We start from the raw sequence: 22,476 nt of genomic DNA on the forward strand, positions 1-22,476 counted from the left end.
AGATCATCAGGGACCCCATAGCCATGCCCTGTTCTCCCTGCTTCAATCACTCAGAAGTGGGCAGTACAGGAGCATCATGGCAAAAACTGAAAGACTGGCCAATAGTCTGAGGGTAACTATCAGACTGCTGAATAGCCACCACTAGTCAGCTACCTGCAACCCCCCCCCCCCCCCCCCCCCCGTGCTACTCCACTTATGGACATTTGCCCCGCCCCCCGGTACTCCGCCCATCGACATTTCCCGCATGTTGGAGCTCGAAGCCTAAGATTTACACTCACACCTGCAACCATGCACATGTGACTAATAAACACTCTGAATCACCTATGCTATACTGCTTTTACATACATATTCATTGTACTGCCCGTTTAATTTAAAAACACATGCAAAAATCCCTATCCATACTTTTATTTTGGCTATGTCAGAGGGGAGTGGTGATATGCTATGATAGATCGTACTACAACAAAGCTTGTTTATTTTCTTTCTGACTACAATTCCCAAGATGCAATGTCAAAGCGCCTCTTGGTCACTTACCGGAAGTTTCTACGTGTTCAGTTGTCCGGAAAAGCTATTTTTTTTACTGAGGAAAAGGAACTTTCTTCTCAATATAGGAGGTTCAGTAGGTACGTTTATCCAACATTCTTATCTCTGTTTGCAACTAAACCATACATTCAGTTGTAGTCTTGGCTAACGTGCTACTAAGGCCAGCCAATTCCATGTCCATCAAAGGGTCTATGCCACAGACCTAACGTCAGCTAGCCATAGCTAGCTACTTTGTTTAGTCTAACGTTTGTCTTGACACAAATTACTTTAGTTTAAACAATATTGTTGGCACGGAAAACCAGTTTGCCAGCTGACGTTAGCTTTCAAGAGCCATCTAGTTAGCTACTACTAGTCTGTTAGCCTGGCATGTCAACAAATATCTGAGCACAGTATATCACACTATCTGTCGTGAGTCTGTTACAGACATATCAGATAGCTAGTAAGATGTCTAAACTACCGCAGACAGACTGACATTGTGACTGTTGCAATGCCTTACTGTAATTGCATGGTAAAAGTCTATTGTACAGGATGTTGACATAAGCTGACAGTACTGTGTCACCAGGTGAGGCCTATGCAGGGACAAAGGGAAGACTGCACCTCCACTGTAAATCAAATTCTGTATATCTATGGCTCTGATTTGGGCATCGTGATGCTTCCTGTGTTTCCCAGCACTATGTTGCCGACCACCTCGCCGCAGAACGGAAGCCTGAGCGCCCGCGATGCGGCACGCCACACAGCGGGCGCCAAGCGCTACAAATACCTGAGGAGGCTGCTGCACTTCAAAGCCATGGACTTTGAGTTTGCCGTGTGGCAGATGCTCTACCTGTTCACCTCCCCACAGAGAGTGTATCGTAACTTCCACTACAGGAAGCAGACCAAGGACCAGTGGGCCAGAGACGACCCTGCCTTCCTGGTGTTACTCAGCATCTGGCTCTGTGGTCAGTATCTTGGGTGTTTTTCACAGCAGTCGATCTATAACAATCACCTGCCCTTTCTGAACAAGTGTGCTTTATAAAAACAAGAAGTGGGAACTGTGTAGCAATAGTTTGACCACTAGAATAACTTTTTGCAATTTAGAGAAAGTATAAATATGCACAACCCCAACAAAAAGCAAAGCACCTTTAAGGCATCATATTAAAGCTTTGATTAGAAATGAAGCAGCAACAGAAATCATTAACAAACTCAAAATAGGATGCAATAAGGCTTTCTGTATCGGATGTAACCAGCAATCAAACAGGAATGAATGTATCATTTGGAGTATTAATGCCTGGTTATGGGACCCTCTTTCCATTGACTTGGTCTCATCTCACATGTGATGAAAACAGATCAGAGACATAAAGAGGTTGTGATGAGACTGTGCAGTCTCAAGAAATGTTTTGATGATCTGTTACTCCACATGCTCGGCACTGAAAGAAATTGATAGTAATATGATTGTGGGAGCTGTTTTGTTAGACTTGTACAGTAAAATATATAACTGAGACACTTAACACAGAGCTCCAGCCAGTTTTACAATGGCTAACTAGCAATAGGCTGATGCTAAATATCTCTAGGAAAAGCATCATTTTTGGACAAATCACTCGCTCAATGCTAAACCTCATTTAGATCTATTATTGAATAATGTGGCTATTGAGCAAGCTGAGGAGACTAAACTGCTGGGTGTAACCCTAGATAGCAAGCTGTCATGGTCAAAACATATAGACTCAATGGTTGCTTAAATGGGATGAGGTTTGTCCGTGATAGAGCGTTGCTCAGCCTTTGACATCTCGGTTGTCCAGACAGGTCCTACAGGCCCTAGTTTTGCCGCACCTGGACTACTGCCCAGTTGTGTGGTCATGTGCGGCAAAGAAAGACATGGGTAAATTGCAGTTGGTCCAGAACAAAGCAGCCCGTATCTCACTTAGATGTACTTGGAGGGAAAGTGTCAGTAACATGCATGTCAGTCTCTCCTGGCTCAAAGTAGAGGAGAGATTGACTGCATCACTATTGGTCTTTGTGCGAGGTATTGATGTGATGAAGGTACCAAAATGTCTGTTCAACCAGTTGGCACAGTTTGGACACTAACCGGTACAACACACGCAAACAGAGGTCTCTTCACAGTCCCCAGGTCCAGAACAGAGGCTGGGAAACACACAGTATTAAATAAGAGTCATGACTACATGGAACTCTCTGCCACCCCAGGTAACTCAAGCTAGAAATAAAACCATTTTAAAATACAGATAATAGCACACCTTACTGCACAAAAGGGACTGTGAAGAGAGACAGTCATTTAATATAGCTTGTATTGTAACTTGCACTATACTACTATGTATTAGACCTAGATATTGTGTGTGTACTGATGTAGGCTATGTGTGACGTTTTAAATGTATGTAGTTCAGTCCTTAACTAATAATGTTCTGTACTATGTATGATGTCATGTTTCATGTGGAACTCAGGAAGAGTAGCTGATGCTTTTCCAGCAGCTAAATGGGGATCCTAATAAATAACAAATATATTACAAATTACAATATTCTCATCTTTATGCTTTGTGGCTGACACCTGTCTCATCCTGTGTGTAGTGTCCACAGTGGGCTTTGGGCTGGTGCTGGACATGGGCTTTGTGGAGACTCTGAAGCTGCTGCTGTGGGTGGTGTTCATAGACTGCATCGGCGTGGGCCTGCTCATCTCCACACTCATGTGGTGAGTAGAGATTTACAGAAAGAGCTAGATGGACGTAAGGTGTATGGGATGGCTGGAAGCATCATTGTGTGTATGTCTATCTGGTCCCTTCACATACAGGCTAGAGGTTGTCTTCGGGCTGTGCAAATGTTTAAATGCTGGTCCTTCCCCATGCTCTAAAGGCCCTTTCCTGTCTGCTGTATCCCCAGGTTCATCACCAATAAGTACCTGCTGAAGCCGCCCAGTAAGGACTATGATGTAGAGTGGGGCTACGCATTCGATGTGCATCTCAATGCCTTCTACCCCCTGCTTGTCATCCTGCACTTCCTACAGCTCTTCTTTATAAACCGTGAGTGCAGACTTGTTATTACACATTTCTAACATGTTAAGGTGTTATGTTGTAACGGTGTCTGATCTCTGCTGTTTGTTTCAGATATCGTAGTGATAAACTCAGACTGGTTCCTGGGGTACTTTGTAGGGAACAGTCTGTGGCTGACAGCCATCGGCTACTATCTATACATCACATTCCTGGGATACAACGGTGAGGCCCCCTTTTAACAAAGATTTTTTATAGCTAAACCAAGATAGACCACAGGCTGTCGTTTCCAATGGGAACAAATTAGTCATAGTGGGCAGAACAAGCAAGGAGGTGGGCAGAGCCAAGCACGAGCCTCTTGGCCCATTCTAGCATGCCTCTGCATATTTCTGTTAGGTGCCCATGTGCTATAACTCAATTCGCCTTTGCTCTCCTTCTAAACAATGTGTTTTTTTACAACTTTGGCAAAGGGTAAAGTCTACAAGACTTAGTCCACTCTGTTCATAACAGATTCTAGTTTTGGGAACAGAAAACTGTATTGAGATCAAAACTTGCAGTATGTCGGTCATCCTTCCTCTGCTGGCCACTGGGCATCATTTTACATTTCATTTAGCAGATGCTATTATCCAGGGCGATTACAGAGTACAGGGGCATAGACAGATTTCCCCCACCTAATCGGCTCAGGGATTCAAACCAGGTCCCTTTCGGTTACTGGCCCAATGCTCTTAACCAGTAGGCTACCTGCTGCTTCCTCTCACTGCCATATTTGGTAGTGAGTGGAAACAACAAGCGGATGCTTCACATTTATATATTTGTTCTGTGGTTTTATTCACCTTTAAAGGGATAGTTCACTGGGGGTGAAACCATCAGACCCTCTAACAGTGGTTACGTCTACCAACTGTATATTTACTCCAGTTCCTCTCTCGCTGTCCCTCAGCATTGCCCCAACTGCAGAACACAGTGGTTCTGCTCTACCCCTTCGCCCTGCTAGTTCTCCTCTACATCCTCTCTCTCTCCCTGGGATGGAACTTCACCAAGGGCCTCTGCTGGTTCTACAAGTACCGCGTCCAGTAGACACTCTGGAGTCAGGACCAGAGCCCACAGACAGGCTGACAGTCAGGTGGCTCTGAGGACTCATGGACAATGCTTTCATTCTGGAATGTGATTGAATGGGGTGATGCAGTTTTGTATACTTTGTAAATAATACTTTGGCTGTAAGATACACAAATCGTGGATTGTTTTTAAGATTATATCTCGGTTTGTTCTCTTTTTTTTTTTATATGACGAAGAGAAATAGAAGTAATGAAAAGTGGTGAATTTGTATTTCAATTGGATTAAGGGGCGTTTCTCTGAGTACATTCCTGAGCACTTTCAATAAAGAGGTTTTACTTCATCCCTTTTTCATTAACAGGAAAGAAATGCAATCTAAAACAAGTAACTGATAACCTGGTAACATCACTCATGGACATTTGCTGCTGAGCTCAAGTAAGACAATATCAGAAAATTAACTTCCTGATAAAGTAAAATGATTGCTGGTGATTCAGAACATAATGGCAAGTCAAAACAGACACTAGAGACATATCCACCACCACAAACTGTCTCCCTCTTATCAAGATCTATCTGTACTAAACTCATTACGAAGAGTGGAATTTTGGAGCCCCCCTATAATTTAGTAAAAATAAACAATTGAAAGCAATATGGGACAGCGGTATAGGTGTAGTTCCCAGCCCAGCGCTTATTACTTCAGGAAGTCCATCAACATCCCCTTGAAGCTCTCCAGGTCCACTGTCCTCATGATGACAACTTGGTGCTCCTTCTCCAGGACTCCCAGCTTGTCCAGGACCATCATGCCCCGGGTGTAGGGCCCCTGAAGCTCCACGGTAACCGCCAGCGGCTCAGACACCCACATGAAACCTTCATCGATGGCCGCCGCCATGGCGTACGAGTCGCACGACACGAAACCCGGGCCAGCCGTCATCTCCCGTTGGTAGCGAGCACAAGTGGCCACGGTGTGTTTGAAGATGCTCTTCATGAAGTGGGCCTTGTCTGAGTCCTGGGCCAGCCAGTTGTCGCAGATTAGAGACGGATGGGACAAGTGGGTTTGGAGAAAAGACAAATCAATTTGCTCAAACAAAATGTAAAATCTTTGTAAAAAGGCTGCAGGAGATATTTCGATAGTAATGAATTGTCTGAGTAAGCCAGTGGATGCATCTCAATAATTGAAAGTTGCCTCATTTCCTCCCATCTGCTCTGATGTGAGAGCTGGACCAGTGCTTACAATTAGCCTGGTAGTGTGAGAGCCTTTATTTAGTCTGTATAGGTAGATGACCAGAACCTGTGGTCTTACCCATGGTAGCTTGTTCTCACAGCAGAACTCCCAGGTAGCGATGTAGGTTGGACAGAAGAAGCGGTTCAGGACGATGTAAGCAGCCTCCGGGTCGGCAGCAAAGTTGAACTCTGCAAACACTGTAGTGTTCCCCCTCGCTGCAAACACAAATAACAATATCCAAGAAACAAATATGTTATTATTATTTACATCATTTCATAACATCCTACCAGGTCAATTGACTGTATGACAAAGTATGTTGATAACAAGTCACTAGGCCTATACAAATTGCATTATAGACATAAAGCCCTTACAGTCAGTGTTGCCTCCCATGATGAAGAGACCTTTGAGTTTCTGAGGGAGGGTGGGGTCAATCTTCACTGCAAGGGCCAGGTTGGTCAACGGGGCCATAGCTACCAGGCACACCTAGACAGAGAAACAACACTGAGTCAATCCAGACATCTATTATGAAGGGGGATAAAATGCCCTTAACGTCTTGGCAACGAAGCACTAGACCTTCTTGTTATAAACTGGTCCTGAGCATCTCAAACTAAGAGCATTGTATTTGGTACAAATCATTAAGTGCTAGATCTCAGCTGAATCTGGTAATGAATGGTGTGGCTGTTGAACAAGTTGAGGAGACTAAATTACTTGGTGTTACCTTAGATTGTAAACGGTCATGGTCAAAAATATAGATTCAATGATTGTAAAGATGGGGAGAGGTCTGGCCGTAATAAAGAGATGCTATGCTTTTTTGACACCACTCTCCAAAAAGCAATTTTTGCAGGCTCTAGTTTTGTCTAATCTTAATTATTGTCCAGCCGTGTGCTGCGAGGAAAAACCTAGTTAAGTTGCAGCTGGCCCAGAACAGAGCAGCACGTTGTGCCCTTCATTGTAATCAGAGGGCTGATATAAATACTATGCATGCCAGTCTCTCTTGGCTAAGAGTTGAGAGACTGACTGCATCACTTCTTTTTAAGAAACAAAGGGTTGAAAATCCCAAATTGTTTGTATAGTCAACTTACACACAGCTCTGACACACACACACAGTTATCCCACCAGACATGCCACCAGGGGTCTTTTCATAGTACCCAAATCCAGAACAAATTCAAGAAAACGTACAGTATTATATAGAGCCCTTATTGCATGAAACTTCCATCTCATATTGCTCAAATAAACAGCAAACCTGGTTTAAAGAAAAGATAAAGCAACCCCTCGTGGCACAACACCTCCCCCCTATTGGACCTAGATAGTTTGTGTGTATGCATTGATATGTAGGCTACATGTGCCTTTTTAAAAATGTATGTAGTTCTGTCCTTGAGCTGTTCTTGTCTGATGTTCTGTATTATGTCATTCTGTATTATGTTTCATGTTTTGTGTGGACCCCAGGAAGAGTAGCTGCTGCTTTTGCAACAGCTAATGGGGATCCTAGTAAAATACCAAAATACCTTGTTGTTTGGATTCCAAGCCCCAATGCAAAGACATTTCTTATAGATCTAGGGGTGCTGGGGTTTGGTTTTAGCCTAGGAACCTAACCCTTTTGTTACCAACCTCTCCAGGGTTCTCATTGACCAGCCTGATGATGATGGCTTCCACAGCCCCTTCTGTCTGCAGCAGCTCCAGGCCCGGGGCATCTGGGTCAGGGGCGTCCCTCAGCCCATCCTGCCCGTGGAAGGAGCCTGCCGACAGAGGGTGGCCCATCAGAGGCTCCGCAGCTCCACCGAACACTGGGATCTAACGCAACACAGCAGATATAATACACACTGATATTAGTCTATAATAGAGCATAAGCTTACCACCAAAATTGTATGATCGTTACAAATCAAATCGTTGTTTAATGAAGTGAGCAGTCTTTCCACCAGGCCTACCTCAAGTCTCTGGCAGACCTTGAGGACGCGCAGTGTGTTCCTGCAGGAGTTTTCCAGGGAGGTGTTGCCGCTTACGCAGGTGATCCCCAGGACCTCCACGTTGGGGGCTGCGAGAGCCATCATGATGGCCTGAGCGTCATCCACCCCCGTGTCCACGTCAAGCACCAGTTTCTTCTCGGACCTCCTTGGATCCTTGAACGCTTAGAGGAGCATTCAACGACATATTCAGAACAGCAGTAACATTAAAATGGGACATTACACTCCAAAATCTAAGTTTGTCAACAATTTCTTTACCCGCAAGATTGTGCTTGACGATAGTTTGACTGTCGCTGCGGACGCGTCTTCTTTGAAAGACTAAAGCATGTCTGCTACACCTTGTCATGCACCTTGATATCGGAATGAATGGAGAAGACACAGTATAGGAATTGAATCATAAGTTATCAGGCTGAGTCGAGCAGCCATAAAGATGATCTGATATTGCCTATATGGAAACCCCATGTGTAACCCTGCCGGCTATACATTTTGCTGTTGGAACTGGCTTCTCAATGCATTTTTGGAATTGACCGGGCTAACGTTCTGTGCATAGAAATATAATTATATTTCTCATGGTTCTGTGCTACACGAAACCCACGGACCAATGTCCTGCGCACGTAGGTGGATACACAGGTCAAAAGGTTGGTCAACTGTAGCCTGTTATTACCAAGGTGATTACCACTGGAGTCCACGTGGTGAACCGTTGTGTAAGCTCACCAGACTTCCGGGTGGTTGTTCGAGGTCAGGTAAAAAAATAACACCACCACTACGCCGCTGTATGTGAGGGTGTAACATCCCCAACGTTGTGGCAACGTAATGGCAATGCTCCGTCCTTAACATAATATCCCGTATTTTGTCAGAAATACTAACCAGATCCAGGCCGCCTTTTTCTTGCCTGTTCTCTTAGCGTTGTGTCGGTGTCCATCACCATTCGAATCCCTTTGGTCACCTCTTGTTTCTTTCGCTCACATTTTGGAGGACAGTTCATTGTCGCTGCAATGTTGTGAATGTCCTTCGGTAGGATGACTTTTCCAGTTACTTTGGTGAGCTCTTCGATCACCAATCTTTTGTTGCCATCGTACTTTGTCAGCAATTCTGAACACTTGTCGCGTTCAGCCGGACATAGTTGTCTCCTCTTGGGGTAGTGCTTGAATGCAGCCTGTACAAGAACATTCCTTTATACATGTGTGAACAACCATCAACCAGTAATTATTATGTGATAGTCCTACTGTATTTTATAACAGTAAGACTATAAAATGCATCATGGTATTGCCAACTGGAATTGAACCCATTATGTTGACCACCCACCTCACTGACTTCATGGTTGTGTATTTTGACCATTTCCTTTACAACTAATCTCTCTCCATCCTCTGTAGTTTTGACTTTGATTAAAGCTGGGCATCCAACTCTGCTGGTACTGGAGACAATGAGCCTACTTTAACATTGTTCAAACAATGTAAAACGAAATACTTTAATAATGAAAAACTTTATTTTTATTTTTATATTGTCCCCACTACAAAAAAAGCTCTCTTGTCCTGGAAAACATTACATTGAAATACTCTTATTATGACGGACGGTGGCTGCAAAACAGTGCCCCCTGTCAGCAGATATGTCGGCTGCATGACCATGGATACAAGCAAAAAAAGTCATCTAGAAATGGAAGTTAGCTACCTCGTTTTCGGACGCACTCCTTTAGAATGTGATAAGACATTTCTGCCACCGTGTATACAAGTCAGATGTATGTTCACATACTTCAACTCAGGATTGTAATGGTGCCTTGGATTTAATCGTTTGACTTTTTCAATTGTTCTTGCGTCGCGGCGGTAAAACTGGACAAAATTCAAATTTTCGAATGCGGTCACCGCATTATTAAAGTCTGTATAATTTGAATATGTCGACCCAACATTAAGAAAAGCCATTCCTCTGCGCGACACAAAGACGTCCTTTCACGGAACCGCAGCCACTACTACCGAGTTCTTCTTATTACCCCCTTTTTGTTCGTTCCGAAGTGTGCAAACCAGATGTTGAGTGCATTACTGCACCGTCTGGACTGGAGTGTGATTGAGCGTAATAGTGGACTGAATGAATGTGGACTGCTTATGTCTGCCAAGGTTGTATTCTTAGCAGACTGTGTAGTTCCCCAAAACCTTTTCCTAACGCAGTCAAAACGTATTAAAATACCAATGGACGTATCCTGAACAGTGGAAGAAAAATATCTATACATTCCAGAGATGTTTTAGTCAAAATAAAATGTGTCCAATATTAACGATCAAATAAAAATAATACAGGGTTACAAATGGGGCTAAAGGCTGAGTAGATGTGCATTCACTGTGCGTGACCACTATGGGCCTGACAGTTGTCCAAGGAATTCGACCCGGTACTCCTTTGTAAGAGAAGTGAAAAATAAACCCAATTACCTGACGCTGATCTCCATAGTGTGCCGTATGCCAATGGTGCTGCCATTGTCTTCAAGTAGCACTGTATTTTAGGAATCAAAATGTGTTTTCTTTCTAGTTGTGACTATGAGTACGTCTTTGGATCACGCCACAGACATTATAACTGGCTTCATATCTCTACAGCTTTGCTACTGTATAACAAGTGGCATCTTGCAGAGAACAAAAACATTTCTAGTAGCCAGACAAGGTCTTTTGTTTTACTGTGGCTGTGACCTGGCTGGATGACATTTCACTCTAGCTAGAGTCACCCAGATAAGATTCTGGAATAGAATGAATTGCAATGAGAAGAACGGAACATTCCAACAGCTTGATGTAAACTTTCAAGTCTTCCATTACAAAGACAAAAGAAAGACGTTGAACATTATTTTATTAGCGTCAGATATTGATGAAAGCTTCATCTAAAGCAACAGTCAGGCCTATACAGTTATCCTCTTTGTGCAGGATACAAGATATGCGCTCATTACAATAGAAAGAAATACAAATCCAATCCCAACACTTATTGAAATATACCCTATAGTATAGTACATAAATGCAAAATATAGTCTGCAGATAGCAAAATATGTTTCCAATAATACAAAAAAATATTTATGAGCATGAAAGACACTACAGTAAACAACAGACTAAATGTACACAAACTGAATCTCACAGTTGAGTTTATGGGTAAATCCTGTCGTGTGCAGTACAGAAGTGCCTGTTGAAAAGCAAACATTATATGTGAAGTTTTGATACATACACACACATATGACTCATTTGCAGGGTCAAGTCTCCTCTGGCTCAATTGTTTATCAAATTGCAATCATTAAATGTTGCAAAACAGAAAGTCGACATTACCGCTTGGTGGTGAAAATAGACATGACAAATATGTTGTTGTTGAGCAGCACAGTTTCCAGATTAACGTACAATTAAACTCCCATACCGATAACAATTTTACTGACTATTTTTACCCTGGTCAACAACGCCTGCCAACAAGACAATCCTAAAATAACAGTGCAACAAATGCAGAAAATGATCTTAAAGAAAAGTGCTTCTTGGGTGTTTAAATGGTTTACTACTGGCCTTTACTTGGTTCAACATTAGAACAGAAAATAATCTACTCGATTTCCTTTACAAGTCAATGTTATATAATGTATTATGTTTCCTTTGTTACCCTCAAACTCAACTTTTTCCAGAAATGAACTTGGTAAAAGAGGGAAGTGGATCTTTCTAGAACATTCATAGCTTTTTCATATTCCTCTTTAAGTCTTAAAGGAATAGTTCAGGATTTTGGCAATGGGGCCCTCTTTGTGCTAAGCTAGTTAGCATTGGCTCGCGAAACTATCTGTAACTTCACCCGACTCCTGGGTGAACTCGTGCCAAAATCCCAAACTATCCCTTTAAGACAGTGCTAAGACTTCACAGTGCGCTGCCAGATAATGCCACCCAGCTAAATCCATTCACAATCACAACCCTTAATTTGGCAAAGAAGTTAAACGCAGGCTTTCCAGATATGAAAAGGGAAACAGTACATAGGTGAGGTACGCATCAGACACTGAAAGCTCTGGTTGGTCTTGGGTTGCCATTGCAGTCTGTGGGACGTCTCTCTACGGGGTTTCTTAAACTATGGGTCGGGTTCCAAAGTGGGCCCTGGGCATGCAAGAGGTGGGTCGTGAGTTATGAGAATACATCTCTAATCACGCACTATTTCATCTTCATTTGGATCGCTGGTGAACCATTTGGGTCACAGGAGGATGGTCAATTTCTTATTTAGTTCTGGAGCTGAAACCGTTGAAAGATCCCCTGCTCTACAGGATTAGAGTACTGCTAAATCCACGTGGGGAAGGAACCTTTCATCAAGTCCATCAGACTGGCTTGACTTCCACAATGTGTAGTCCATACGTAAAACACTCCCTAAATAAGGACTCTGGCCAATGACGCCAACCAAATGTACGAATCCCAGTTTACATGTTAACTATGGGTTGAGAGACAACTTTGAACATAGTCAGCATGAAGTAGCATCGTCCCAGTATGAACGTTTGGTGACCTATAGATTGCCTGAGGCTCTGAAAAGAACTAAAAGTCATCACTGTGTATAGTGGTAAAGAATCAGTGACCGTCTTTTCAGGAAAACGACCTCCTTGCTGTATCTTGACTACCCTAAAAACGTGATGTAACCAGACAGTGTTGTTACTAGTCCCACCTGACTTATCTACAACTTCAGAACAATCTAGAAAGGTATGTATGTGAGGTCTGAATAAATTGTATATCGTTTCTCAACTAGTAGTGGTTTGGCATTTTCCCAATTCTATAGTTTTTGATATTTGTCTTTGAAATGGAAAATATGCATTGATTCAGTGCACAGGTATTTACCACAGGACTTCTGCAGCTACAGTAGGTTGAAGACCATCTAACCATTCATCATTTGTTTTATGTTGCTGTCCCTATTACAATAGAATATATTATGATCCAAATCAAGTCTCAACCTTCCCAAACGTTCCGTCGGGGGGCCTGTAATGTTTGGGGAAGGCCTTGAGCTGCAGACAGTTAAAAGCATACTTGCGACATCCCACGTTCTTCATGGTATTCTCCCGTCTGCAGCCCTCACTGGGAAAAAGGAGGAGGGAGGGAGGGCAAGCACAGAGAGAGAGGATGACAGCAAAGTGAAGAAAACAAAACAAAAAAGGGCTCGTGTTAAAAGACAATGAGAAACCCAAAAACCAACCAACACATTGACGCCACTGTCAGAGAAACATGGGGGCAACAGCTAAAGCGAACGGTCGGACGGATGGTTCCGGGACATGGGGAATATCGGAATGTTGGAGGGAGGGGTACAGAACACTAATACTGTGTACAGAAGACGTGCTTTCTACATAGAGTTACGAGCACCACAGATAAAGTGAAACAAGGGCAATAGCAAACGCACAAACTTAAAAGTTCTACATTCTAATGTCAATGCAACAGTTCCATTCCAGGGAAAACAGAGAACTGCACTATTCAAATACTCTATAGTGAAGTATACACCTTCTCCTCTGATACATTTGGCATGATGTTTATTATATAACATTAAAGCTGATTCTTTGGGCTGCTGACTAATTGACTGCTATTGCACTTTCCAGAGACAAGCATTAGAGAGAAAGGGAGAAACGTCTACTATTTCAGAGAGAAGCATTAGAGAGAAAGGGAGAAACGTCTACTATTTCAGAGAGAAGCATTAGAGAGAAAGGGAGAAACGTCTACTATTTCAGAGAGAAGCATTAGAGAGAAAGGGAGAAACGTCTACTATTTCAGAGAGAAGCATTAGAGAGAAAGGGAGAAACGTCTACTATTTCAGAGAGAAGCATTAGAGAGAAAGGGAGAAACGTCTACTATTTCAGAGAGAAGCATTAGAGAGAAAGGGAGAAACGTCTACTATTTCAGAGAGAAGCATTAGAGAGAAAGGGAGAAACGTCTACTATTTCAGAGAGAAGCATTAGAGAGAAAGGGAGAAACGTCTACTATTTCAGAGAGAAGCATTAGAGAGAAAGGGAGAAACGTCTACTATTTCAGAGAGAAGCATTAGAGAGAAAGGGAGAAACGTCTACTATTTCAGAGAGAAAGGGAGAAACGTCTACTATTTCAGAGAGAAGCATTAGAGAGAAAGGGAGAAACGTCTACTATTTCAGAGAGAAAGGGAGAAACGTCTACTATTTCAGAGAGAAAGGGAGAAACGTCTACTATTTCAGAGAGAAGCATTAGAGAGAAAGGGAGAAACGTCTACTATTTCAGAGAGAAGCATTAGAGAGAAAGGGAGAAACGTCTACTATTTCAGAGAGAAGCATTAGAGAGAAAGGGAGAAACGTCTACTATTTCAGAGAGAAGCATTAGAGAGAAAGGGAGAAACGTCTACTATTTCAGAGAGAAGCATTAGAGAGAAAGGGAGAAACGTCTACTATTTCAGAGAGAAAGGGAGAAACGTCTACTATTTCAGAGAGAAGCAGAGAGAAAGGGAGAAACGTCTACTATTTCAGAGAGAAGCATTAGAGAGAAAGGGAGAAACGTCTACTATTTCAGAGAGAAGCATTAGAGAGAAAGGGAGAAACGTCTACTATTTCAGAGAGAAGCATTAGAGAGAAAGGGAGAAACGTCTACTATTTCAGAGAGAAGCATTAGAGAGAAAGGGAGAAACGTCTACTATTTCAGAGAGAAAGGGAGAAACGTCTACTATTTCAGAGAGAAAGGGAGAAACGTCTACTATTTCAGAGAGAAGCAGAGAGAAAGGGAGAAACGTCTACTATTTCAGAGAGAAGCATTAGAGAGAAAGGGAGAAACGTCTACTATTTCAGAGAGAAGCATTAGAGAGAAAGGGAGAAACGTCTACTATTTCAGAGAGAAGCATTAGAGAGAAAGGGAGAAACGTCTACTATTTCAGAGAGAAGCATTAGAGAGAAAGGGAGAAACGTCTACTATTTCAGAGAGAAGCAGAGAGAAAGGGAGAAACGTCTACTATTTCAGAGAGAAGCAGAGAGAAAGGGAGAAACGTCTACTATTTCAGAGAGAAGCAGAGAGAAAGGGAGAAACGTCTACTATTTCAGAGAGAAGCATTAGAGAGAAAGGGAGAAACGTCTACTATTTCAGAGAGAAGCATTAGAGAGAAAGGGAGAAACGTCTACTATTTCAGAGAGAAGCATTAGAGAGAAAGGGAGAAACGTCTACTATTTCAGAGAGAAGCATTAGAGAGAAAGGGAGAAACGTCTACTATTTCAGAGAGAAGCATTAGAGAGAAAGGGAGAAACGTCTACTATTTCAGAGAGAAAGGGAGAAACGTATACTATTTCAGAGCATATTCATAAATGGTTATCCAAGCAATCCTGATATTGGGTTGGAACTGGGCAAAGTACCAGATAAGGGTTAATACAAAGATATCTGGAACAGCAACTAGAATTTCTCCCTCTCATTATAAAGTGACACCTGCATGAAGATGATGTAATCACATCAAACTCTCCATAAGAATACATATATTTAGCAAACGTGAGCATTTAGACATACAAGCATGAAAATATAATGCAACGCAATATAAATATATTCTCCATAGTCAAAAGCGCTAAGGAATTCATGAGAAACAGAAAAATAAAACTTGAGAATTGAGTCATGAACTTGGTTTTAGTTGGAATATTCCTGGATTTAGCATCACTATGGTTACAACATGTGTAAAGTAGTGGGTTTCTTCATCGGAATTAAATACACCGGCAGAACAAACTGTCACCAGCACATTCTGCAACTTTAGAATGGGCTCCTAATTGCATGTATCCCCAGAATGGAGCAATCCAACTCTTTTCATAGGACCTACTGAAGCTACTGGGTGACAAGCTTCTGTAGTATCATTACCAACCAGCAGGAGGAGCTTTTTCACATTTGGTTGAAGCAAACGCCATCCTAACATTGTACATACTGGTGATGTGTCCTAAATGGCGCCCTATATAGTACAATACTTTGACCAGGACCTATAGGGCTCTGGTCAAAATTAGTGCCCTACGTAGGGAATAGTGTGCCATTTGGGACAGACAATGGGTGCTGCTCTCATGGAGCACATTTCCCCCTGGCTGTCCCTCAGAGCTCTCCTCCCCTGGCTGTCCCTCAGAGCTCTCCTCCCCTGGCTGTCCCTCAGAGCTCTCCTCCCCTGGCTGTCCCTCAGAGCTCTCCTCCCCTGGCTGTCCCTCAGAGCTCTCCTCCCCTGGCTGTCCCTCAGAGCTCTCCTCCCCTGGCTGTCCCTCAGAGCTCTCCTCCCCTGGCTGTCCCTCAGAGCTCTCCTCCCCTGGCTGTCCCTCAGAGCTCTCCTCCCCTGGCTGTCCCTCAGAGCTCTCCTCCCCTGGCTGTCCCTCAGAGCTCTCCTCCCCTGGCTGTCCCTCAGAGCTCTCCTCCCCTGGCTGTCCCTCAGAGCTCTCCTCCCCTGGCTGACAGTCAGCTCTTCTCCCCTGGCTGACAGTCAGATGGTGTTTTATGGGACAATAGAGGTAGTTCTACACCAGCATACTTATCAATAGATGATCTGATTTTATACATTTCTATTATTTACAATATGGATTTACAAGATTGAAAAAGTAAATACTGTGGAATACTGAGAAAAAAATACTGCATGTACCTACGTATTTGTCGATAATGTAAAACAGTAACATTGCACAAAAATAGGTAAAAAAACAACTGAATATTCAAAACCAAACCATTGAACTAACCTAAATACACCATTAAACCCAGCCTATCTCTCATACCAGTCACACAGGTGAGAGGCCTATAAGAAGCTTGCATATAGCTCAACCAACAAGGACAAAAGAATCCCTCCAGTTTTCTATTGTGGGGGTCTAGGAGTTGGAAATGGGGGGTGGAGGGAATGTAAGACAAGCGTGACAATCTCACAGAGGCTATTTTGGGACGGATGGTCCATTTCTTTAGTAGGTCACTTTAGATTGGATTGAGTGTGGCCGTCTTGGGACGTAACACAGCACTGAAGACAGGTATTATACTGATTAAAATGGAGAGAGGCTATGGGGCAGGAAAACGATAATACCACTAGTCTACATATTAATGAGTGCATATACCATTAGATGGCTAATCATGTTTTTATGGGACTAGATAGCAACTACTGTATATGATAATGGTGGGTGGACTCCCAGCAGAGACCAGGAAGTCCAGAGTGCAAGGCTTGGAAGTAACCGAAAGAATCTGATATCAAATCTCCCTTTCTAGGGCACTTGTGGAAGCGGGATGGATTTGGGCTGCTGGGAGATCTGGAAGTAACACTTTGACCTGGAATAAAGATCCAAGACCTGTATCTAGCATCTGAGACCTGGCTAAAACATTTGGCACAACAAGCATGGGCTGTGTCTCAAATCATCCCCTATATTTAGTGCACTACTGGTCAGAGGTAGTGCATCATTTGGTGGTAGGGAGCCATTTGAGGTTTGCCCATGTACATTCTCTTCATCTTCTCTGTCATTTCCCTAGAACTGCAACACTTATAGGTTCTCTAACAAAGAACCAATTCATATATACAAACTCCATAGTAAATAGGAAACTTGGTACAGACATGAAATCTGATATCAACTAAAAAATAAACACCTCGGAAACACTACACTGCATAATCAAACAAGCCAACAAAGCTCCCCTGAAATATCATACATTCCCAGATTTAGTCAATTCAAATTGCTCCGACCAAGATGAAACTGTGTCAATTGGCAAGACAAGCGAATAACCTTCATTAAGATGACAACGTTGATTAAAAAAAGTGCATTGTTTTAAAGTGAAAGCGGACACAAGTCTCTCCTGCTGTAAGAGTAGGAAGGCCTGAGGAACAACAACAAACTGGCCACCAGATCAAAACAACATCTGCTTGATATTTCATGGCCAAGCCATCCCTTGGCTTATGCTGTATGCAAACCTTATGGAAGACGTAAACGTCAAGCAAGCCAGAACATTTGCTTGACTGAAAATAAGCTCTGTGCAAAACCAAAGGATCCATGACATCACATTATCATAATAGCATGGTTATAATCATGTCATGAGTTGGGAAGCTGCATTATAAATACTCAAGGACAACTGGGACAAAACTTCCATTAAATTCAGCTAAAACTTCTTACCGGCTATATTTCACAAAGTTTCTCTCCATACTCTCAGTTTGTATTTGATTGTTGTAAAACAATGAGTGTTAAACTAAGAAATGTGTTAGAACACTGACAGTAACAGTCTCATACAGTACATAGACCTTTAGACCAGCCTCCTGCTCTGACTGGATTGGTTAGGACAGAGAGCAGGGCGGGAGGAGTGCTGGCTGCCCATTAGGTGGAACAGCTGGCAGTTTATGTGCGTCACTCGGCTAAAGTCCAGGTCAGGTACACACGGTCTGCCCTCGACCAATCAGAGGGTTCTCCCGGCTGAGCTCCAGACAGACTGACATAGAGCGACTGACTGACTCCCTGACTGCCTGTCTTCCTCCTTGACTGACAAACTAACTTTTTGCCTTTCTTCCTGACTGACGGACACACTGGGGGGAACGGGCAGAGAGAAGAGGTGAGTAGAGGTCGAGAGTAGGTGGGGCTGGGTGGCAGAGGGGCTGTGCCTTCAGCTGCAGCGGAGCTTGGCCAGGAAGTAGGCGACGCTGAGGAACAGCCAGACGACCAGCAGGTTGGGGCTGAGGGCCAGCAGGGGCAGGGAGTACAGCAGGCTGGGGTCCAGCCTGAAATCCCGCACAGGCAACAGGCCACTCAGGTTCTTCTGGGTGACCCCCTCCCTGGTCCCAATGCTGCGGAGAGGGGGAGGGAGGAGAAGCCGGGGCCAAAAAGTACAGGTGGCATGGATGGATGGATAGGACAGGGATGAAGTGGCCAATAAGAGTGGAGGAGACGGTAATAAACAATATGAATGATATGTGGTGGCCATGATCAGCCATGGATAACAAAGAGAGATACCAGTGATGGTGCAGGTGGGGTGTGATAACATTAAGGTTAGGGACACAGCCAGTGATGGTGCAGGTGGGGTGTGATAACATTAAGGTTAGGGACACAGCCAGTGGAATGGAACGTGAAAGCCAGAAACAAATCCCAAACAAGGATAAGAAACACCCCAAATTAAAAACGGATAACGGAAATCATTCCAACCAAAACATGAGAAATGATAGACATTGTCATAAAAGAGGAAGAGAAAGAGAGAAAGGAGAAAATTAAGAGAAATGTTCTGTATCTTTAGGAAAGAAAAGATCAAGAGGTAAGAGAAGACTGTGATGATTCTCAATGTTCATACCACAGACAACAGATATGGGGGGGGGGGGGGGGGGGGGGGGGGGGGTTGTACTCCAATCCATTTCATTTCAGTCAAGTCATTGAATTTGGATTCACTTCCTGAATAGCAGGTGGGGTGGGGGGGTATGCCAGCCTCAAGCCATGCACTTAAAATTCCCCATACCAAATAGGAACAGGAAGTGGGCAGGTGAAGAGAGGAGCGAGAGACCATGCACGGAGCTGCAGGACAGCATTGCATTACTACCCAACACATCTTTCACTTAACCTACAGTACTCTACAGGGCTTCTGTTCTGGGAGTCGTCACATCCTTACACAAGGTTTCTGTTCCTTCTACCCTCCTTCACTTCGTCTAGCCTTTCTTATCTTCTCAGCAAGCAGTGTCAGAACAGGGGGATGGGGTTGGAGGAGAGCTGGATAGGGGGATGATGTGGGGGTATGGAAAGCGAGCTCTGTCATCATGGGGGAGCATTCTCCACAAACTGGCTGGACAGACTGACAAGCAGATGCTGCGTGAGGAACCAATGCTAATTACAGAAAATTAAAATAGGACTTATATATATATTTTTTTTTAATGGGGGAGAGGGAACCCTGTAGTTGGCACTGTCCCAGCATATGGAGCGAGCAATATGGGTGTGTTTCATTTTAGTTCAGGCAGTGGGCTGGACACCTACCTGCGCATGCAGTCGAGGGCCTGGGAGAAGACCTGTGGGGCCATGCCATGTTCGTGCTGTAGGATCAGACACTGCTCCAGGGTGACAGACATGGCCGTGCGGTCCTTAGCACTCTTACAGCTGGTGAAACGCACACCGTTCAGACGACGACAGATCTGGGGAGGACAGATACCAGGAAATAAGACAGCAGGCTGCTCACTACAAAATCATTATTCAGGCCTGCTCTGGATCCTCATTAGTAACATCCATACAGAAGGAAATGGACTCGAAAGGATAAACTCCAATAATTAATTCATGGCCCTGCAGCGAAAAATGGGCCTACCTCTGCTGCCTGCCACAGGATGTCTACATTCTTGTTCTTCCTGGCGTGGACGTTCTGTCCCAGGAACCTCAGCAGCTCTGGTAGACACGTCTGGGAACGGGACCTGGGCAGGCCTGAGACCAGGAGAGGGGGGGGATGTTATAGGCTACATCTTAACAATATTCTCCATATAGGGCCATTTACTTCATGGTGACTTACAGTCCTCAGGTAGGACCTCCTTGAACTGTTGATAGTAGGAGTTGAGTCTGGCCAGACTCTCTAGGTTAATGATCTCCTGCAGAGACGTGTCTCCAAACCTGTCACAAACAGGACACATGTCAACAATACAGGGACATCACCACTCTTCATCCCTCTATCATTCCTCCCCCCCGCTCACTTCTCTGCCAGCGTCTGCTGTTCGTTGATTCCCACGTTGAAGAGCACCGGCTGGACGCGCAGCAGCATGCCGTTCTGGATCTCCCGCGGCAACGCGTCAAACATGGTCTCCGGCAACGGGATGCGGACGTTGAAGCCGTCCCGGTTGCCGGTGATGACCGGCAGCATGTCGGGGGAGGAGCTGGAGGTTGCCTGGGTCACCTTGAAGGTAACGTTCCGTAGGTCCATGATGCCTACCGACATGTCCTCCAACATGGACAGCTCCTCGCCTGGGAGGTGGGAGGTATGTGAGAAAGTGAACAATTATTAAACAGAGAGAGAGAGAATGAGAGAAATAGAGAACGAGAGAAAGAACGAGAGAGCAAGAGAGAGGAGAGTGTGTACTTTACCGTAGGTGCTGAGCAGAGACTCAAACTGGGCCAGCAGGCCGATGGTGTAGAGCTGCCTGAGGAAGCCATCGTCACGGAGACAGTTCCTCAGCTTGATGATGAAGCCACAGATGAGGGCAGTGAGCTGGAGACAGATATTAACATTAACACTGAGTATACAAAACATTAGGAACACCTGTTCTTTCCATGAGACGGACCAGGTGAAAACTATGATCCCTTATTGATGTCACCTGTTAAACCTCCCTTAATCAGTGTAGATGAAGGGGAGGAGACAGGTTAAAGAAGGATTTTTAAGCAATAAGACATGGATTGTATATGTGTGCCATTCAGAGGGTGAATGGACAAGACAAAACATTGAAGTGCCTTTGAACGGGGTATGGTAGTAGGTGTCAGGCGCACCGGTTTGAGTGTGTCAAGAACTGCAACGCTGCAGTGTTTTTCACACGCAACAGTTTCCCGTGTGCATCAAGAAGGGTCCACCAACCAAAGGACATCCAGCCAACAAGACAACTGTGGGAAGTATTGGAGTCAACATGGGCCAGCATCCCTGTGGAACGCTTTCGACACCTTGTAGTCCATGCCCTGACGAATTGAGGCTGTTATGAGGGCAAAAGGGGGTACAACTCAATATTAGGAAGGTGTTCCTAATTTTGGTATAGTCAGTGTATATTAACACTCAGTCACTTCAACGTCACATCATTTTTTAAATTTACACACATTCCTCTACCTCACCGCTTGTGTGCATGTCTGTATGTATGCCCACGTGTGTTTGCTAATGGGTGTCTGTGCACACATGTATATGCATCTGCGTGTGTGCGCACGTCAGTATGTGTCCTGTGCTGACCGTCTGGCAGAAGACCACGTCTCGTCTGTACTGCAGGGAGAGGTCCATGGCGATGGTAGGAGCACTGTCCTGCATCAACAGGAACACCATGGAGCTCTTCGCCTTGTCACTCATCATAGCCACACACTCTGTCAGCGTGGTGAGGAGAGGGTACAGCGCCTCGCTCCACTCCCCTGGGCCAGACACACAAACAACAACAGTAACACACACACACAGTAACACACACACTATGTACTCTTCTGCACTGAAAGCATCCCGAGAGACCCTTGAACTGCTGCTGCAACTCCATATAATGTGAGACAATAACATGTGACAACACATTGGACTTTAAGTCCTTCATTTCTGATAAGGTACTAGAAACAGAGGTGTCATACAGACGGTGATATATATAGAGCCAGACGAAGCAGTAGCACTGAGCTGGGCTGCATTTAGAAGCAGTCAGAGAGACGGGGACAGAAGCTGGGGAGAGGACAGAGCTCTTACCTGGGAAAGCCTCCTCGCCACTGGGGCTGCCATCTGGAAGGGGTGGAGGTGCCACATGCATGGTTAGGGAGCGCCATCAGCAACATGGCAGACAGCACACACAGTACAGTACAGTAAGCACATAATAAGCTAGCTGGCTACAGTACATAGGCTGAGTTGACACATAGGAGGCCACAGCAACGGGACTTTGGCTGGCCTCCAGAAGCACTGACAGACCTACCTAACACAGAGAAATGAACCATTCACAAATAGGAAATATACATCTTTGGAATGTTTAAGAAAAAATACTGCACAAAAACAAGGTAGACCAATTCTAATAGGTTGAGATATTCATCATATGATAGCAGTATGACGATAGGACAAATGTGCATGACAAAGCAAAAAAGCAAGTGAAGTGAAGAAACCTACATGGGTTTTTGTCAGGGCTGGGTGGGCATGCATGAGTCAGATTCA

The 22,476-nt window shown here is 44.2% G+C and overlaps 3 protein-coding genes across 5 annotated transcripts in view; 1 reads left to right on the forward strand and 2 right to left on the reverse strand.

Annotated features, from left to right (window-relative positions):
• The first annotated feature begins 524 nt into the window (after positions 1–524).
• LOC120033397 (protein unc-50 homolog) lies at positions 525–4,904 on the forward strand. The gene is made up of 6 exons (XM_038979738.1): positions 525–620; positions 1,210–1,478; positions 3,096–3,216; positions 3,405–3,544; positions 3,629–3,736; positions 4,449–4,904. The coding sequence occupies exons 2-6, from the start codon at positions 1,214–1,216 to the stop codon at positions 4,583–4,585; spliced, it is 771 nt and encodes a 256-aa protein (XP_038835666.1). The 5' UTR covers positions 525–620; positions 1,210–1,213; the 3' UTR covers positions 4,586–4,904.
• Positions 4,812–9,729, reverse strand: LOC120033396 (inosine-uridine preferring nucleoside hydrolase-like). Of its 3 annotated transcripts, none has more exons than XM_038979734.1 (8): positions 9,410–9,729; positions 9,047–9,155; positions 8,609–8,897; positions 7,706–7,905; positions 7,389–7,571; positions 6,152–6,263; positions 5,859–5,995; positions 4,812–5,564 (listed from the first exon to the last, which is right to left on the reverse strand). In XM_038979734.1, exons 1-8 carry the CDS (start codon positions 9,655–9,657, stop codon positions 5,250–5,252), a joined length of 1,593 nt encoding a protein of 530 aa, XP_038835662.1. In that variant the 5' UTR covers positions 9,658–9,729; the 3' UTR covers positions 4,812–5,249. The 3 variants fall into 3 exon arrangements, with proteins under 3 accessions (XP_038835662.1, XP_038835664.1, XP_038835663.1); XM_038979736.1 differs by having other exon boundaries at positions 4,812–5,590; positions 5,858–5,995; XM_038979735.1 differs by having other exon boundaries at positions 9,047–9,729.
• Positions 9,730–18,229: 8,500 nt separating this feature from the next.
• The window catches only part of LOC120033511 (inositol polyphosphate-4-phosphatase type I A-like), a 35,966-nt gene continuing 31,719 nt past the window's right edge, over positions 18,230–22,476 (reverse strand). Inside the window, exons 16-23 of the mRNA XM_038979882.1 lie at positions 22,024–22,056; positions 21,541–21,713; positions 20,697–20,820; positions 20,309–20,576; positions 20,131–20,228; positions 19,933–20,045; positions 19,611–19,765; positions 18,230–18,442 (exon numbers count right to left, since the gene is read on the reverse strand). Of these exons, the coding sequence (XP_038835810.1) occupies positions 18,262–18,442; positions 19,611–19,765; positions 19,933–20,045; positions 20,131–20,228; positions 20,309–20,576; positions 20,697–20,820; positions 21,541–21,713; positions 22,024–22,056 (1,145 nt within the window). The 3' untranslated portion in view covers positions 18,230–18,261. The remainder of the gene's footprint in view (positions 18,443–19,610; positions 19,766–19,932; positions 20,046–20,130; positions 20,229–20,308; positions 20,577–20,696; positions 20,821–21,540; positions 21,714–22,023; positions 22,057–22,476) is intronic.

The sequence above is a fragment of the Salvelinus namaycush genome, chromosome 40 (assembly GCF_016432855.1).
Source record: "Salvelinus namaycush isolate Seneca chromosome 40, SaNama_1.0, whole genome shotgun sequence".
In the NCBI taxonomy this organism is placed as follows: domain Eukaryota; kingdom Metazoa; phylum Chordata; class Actinopteri; order Salmoniformes; family Salmonidae; genus Salvelinus; species Salvelinus namaycush.

What these genes read in the sequence shown, in the direction of transcription:
- LOC120033397 (XM_038979738.1), top strand. Translation starts at nt 1,214, where the DNA reads ATGTTGCCGACCACCTCGCCGCAGAACGGAAGCCTGAGCGCCCGCGAT. An exon ending in CTCATCTCCACACTCATGTG is followed by an intron (nt 3,217 to 3,404) that starts GTGAGTAGAGAT and finishes CTGTATCCCCAG; the next exon opens with GTTCATCACCAATAAGTACC. An exon ending in CACATTCCTGGGATACAACG is followed by an intron (nt 3,737 to 4,448) that starts GTGAGGCCCCCT and finishes GCTGTCCCTCAG; the next exon opens with CATTGCCCCAACTGCAGAAC.
- LOC120033396 (XM_038979736.1), bottom strand. Translation starts at nt 9,657, where the DNA reads ATGGCTTTTCTTAATGTTGGGTCGACATATTCAAATTATACAGACTTT. An exon ending in AAAAAGGCGGCCTGGATCTG is followed by an intron (nt 7,906 to 8,608) that starts GTTAGTATTTCT and finishes TGCTCCTCTAAG; the next exon opens with CGTTCAAGGATCCAAGGAGG. An exon ending in CATGGGAGGCAACACTGACT is followed by an intron (nt 5,996 to 6,151) that starts GTAAGGGCTTTA and finishes TTGTGTTTGCAG; the next exon opens with CGAGGGGGAACACTACAGTG.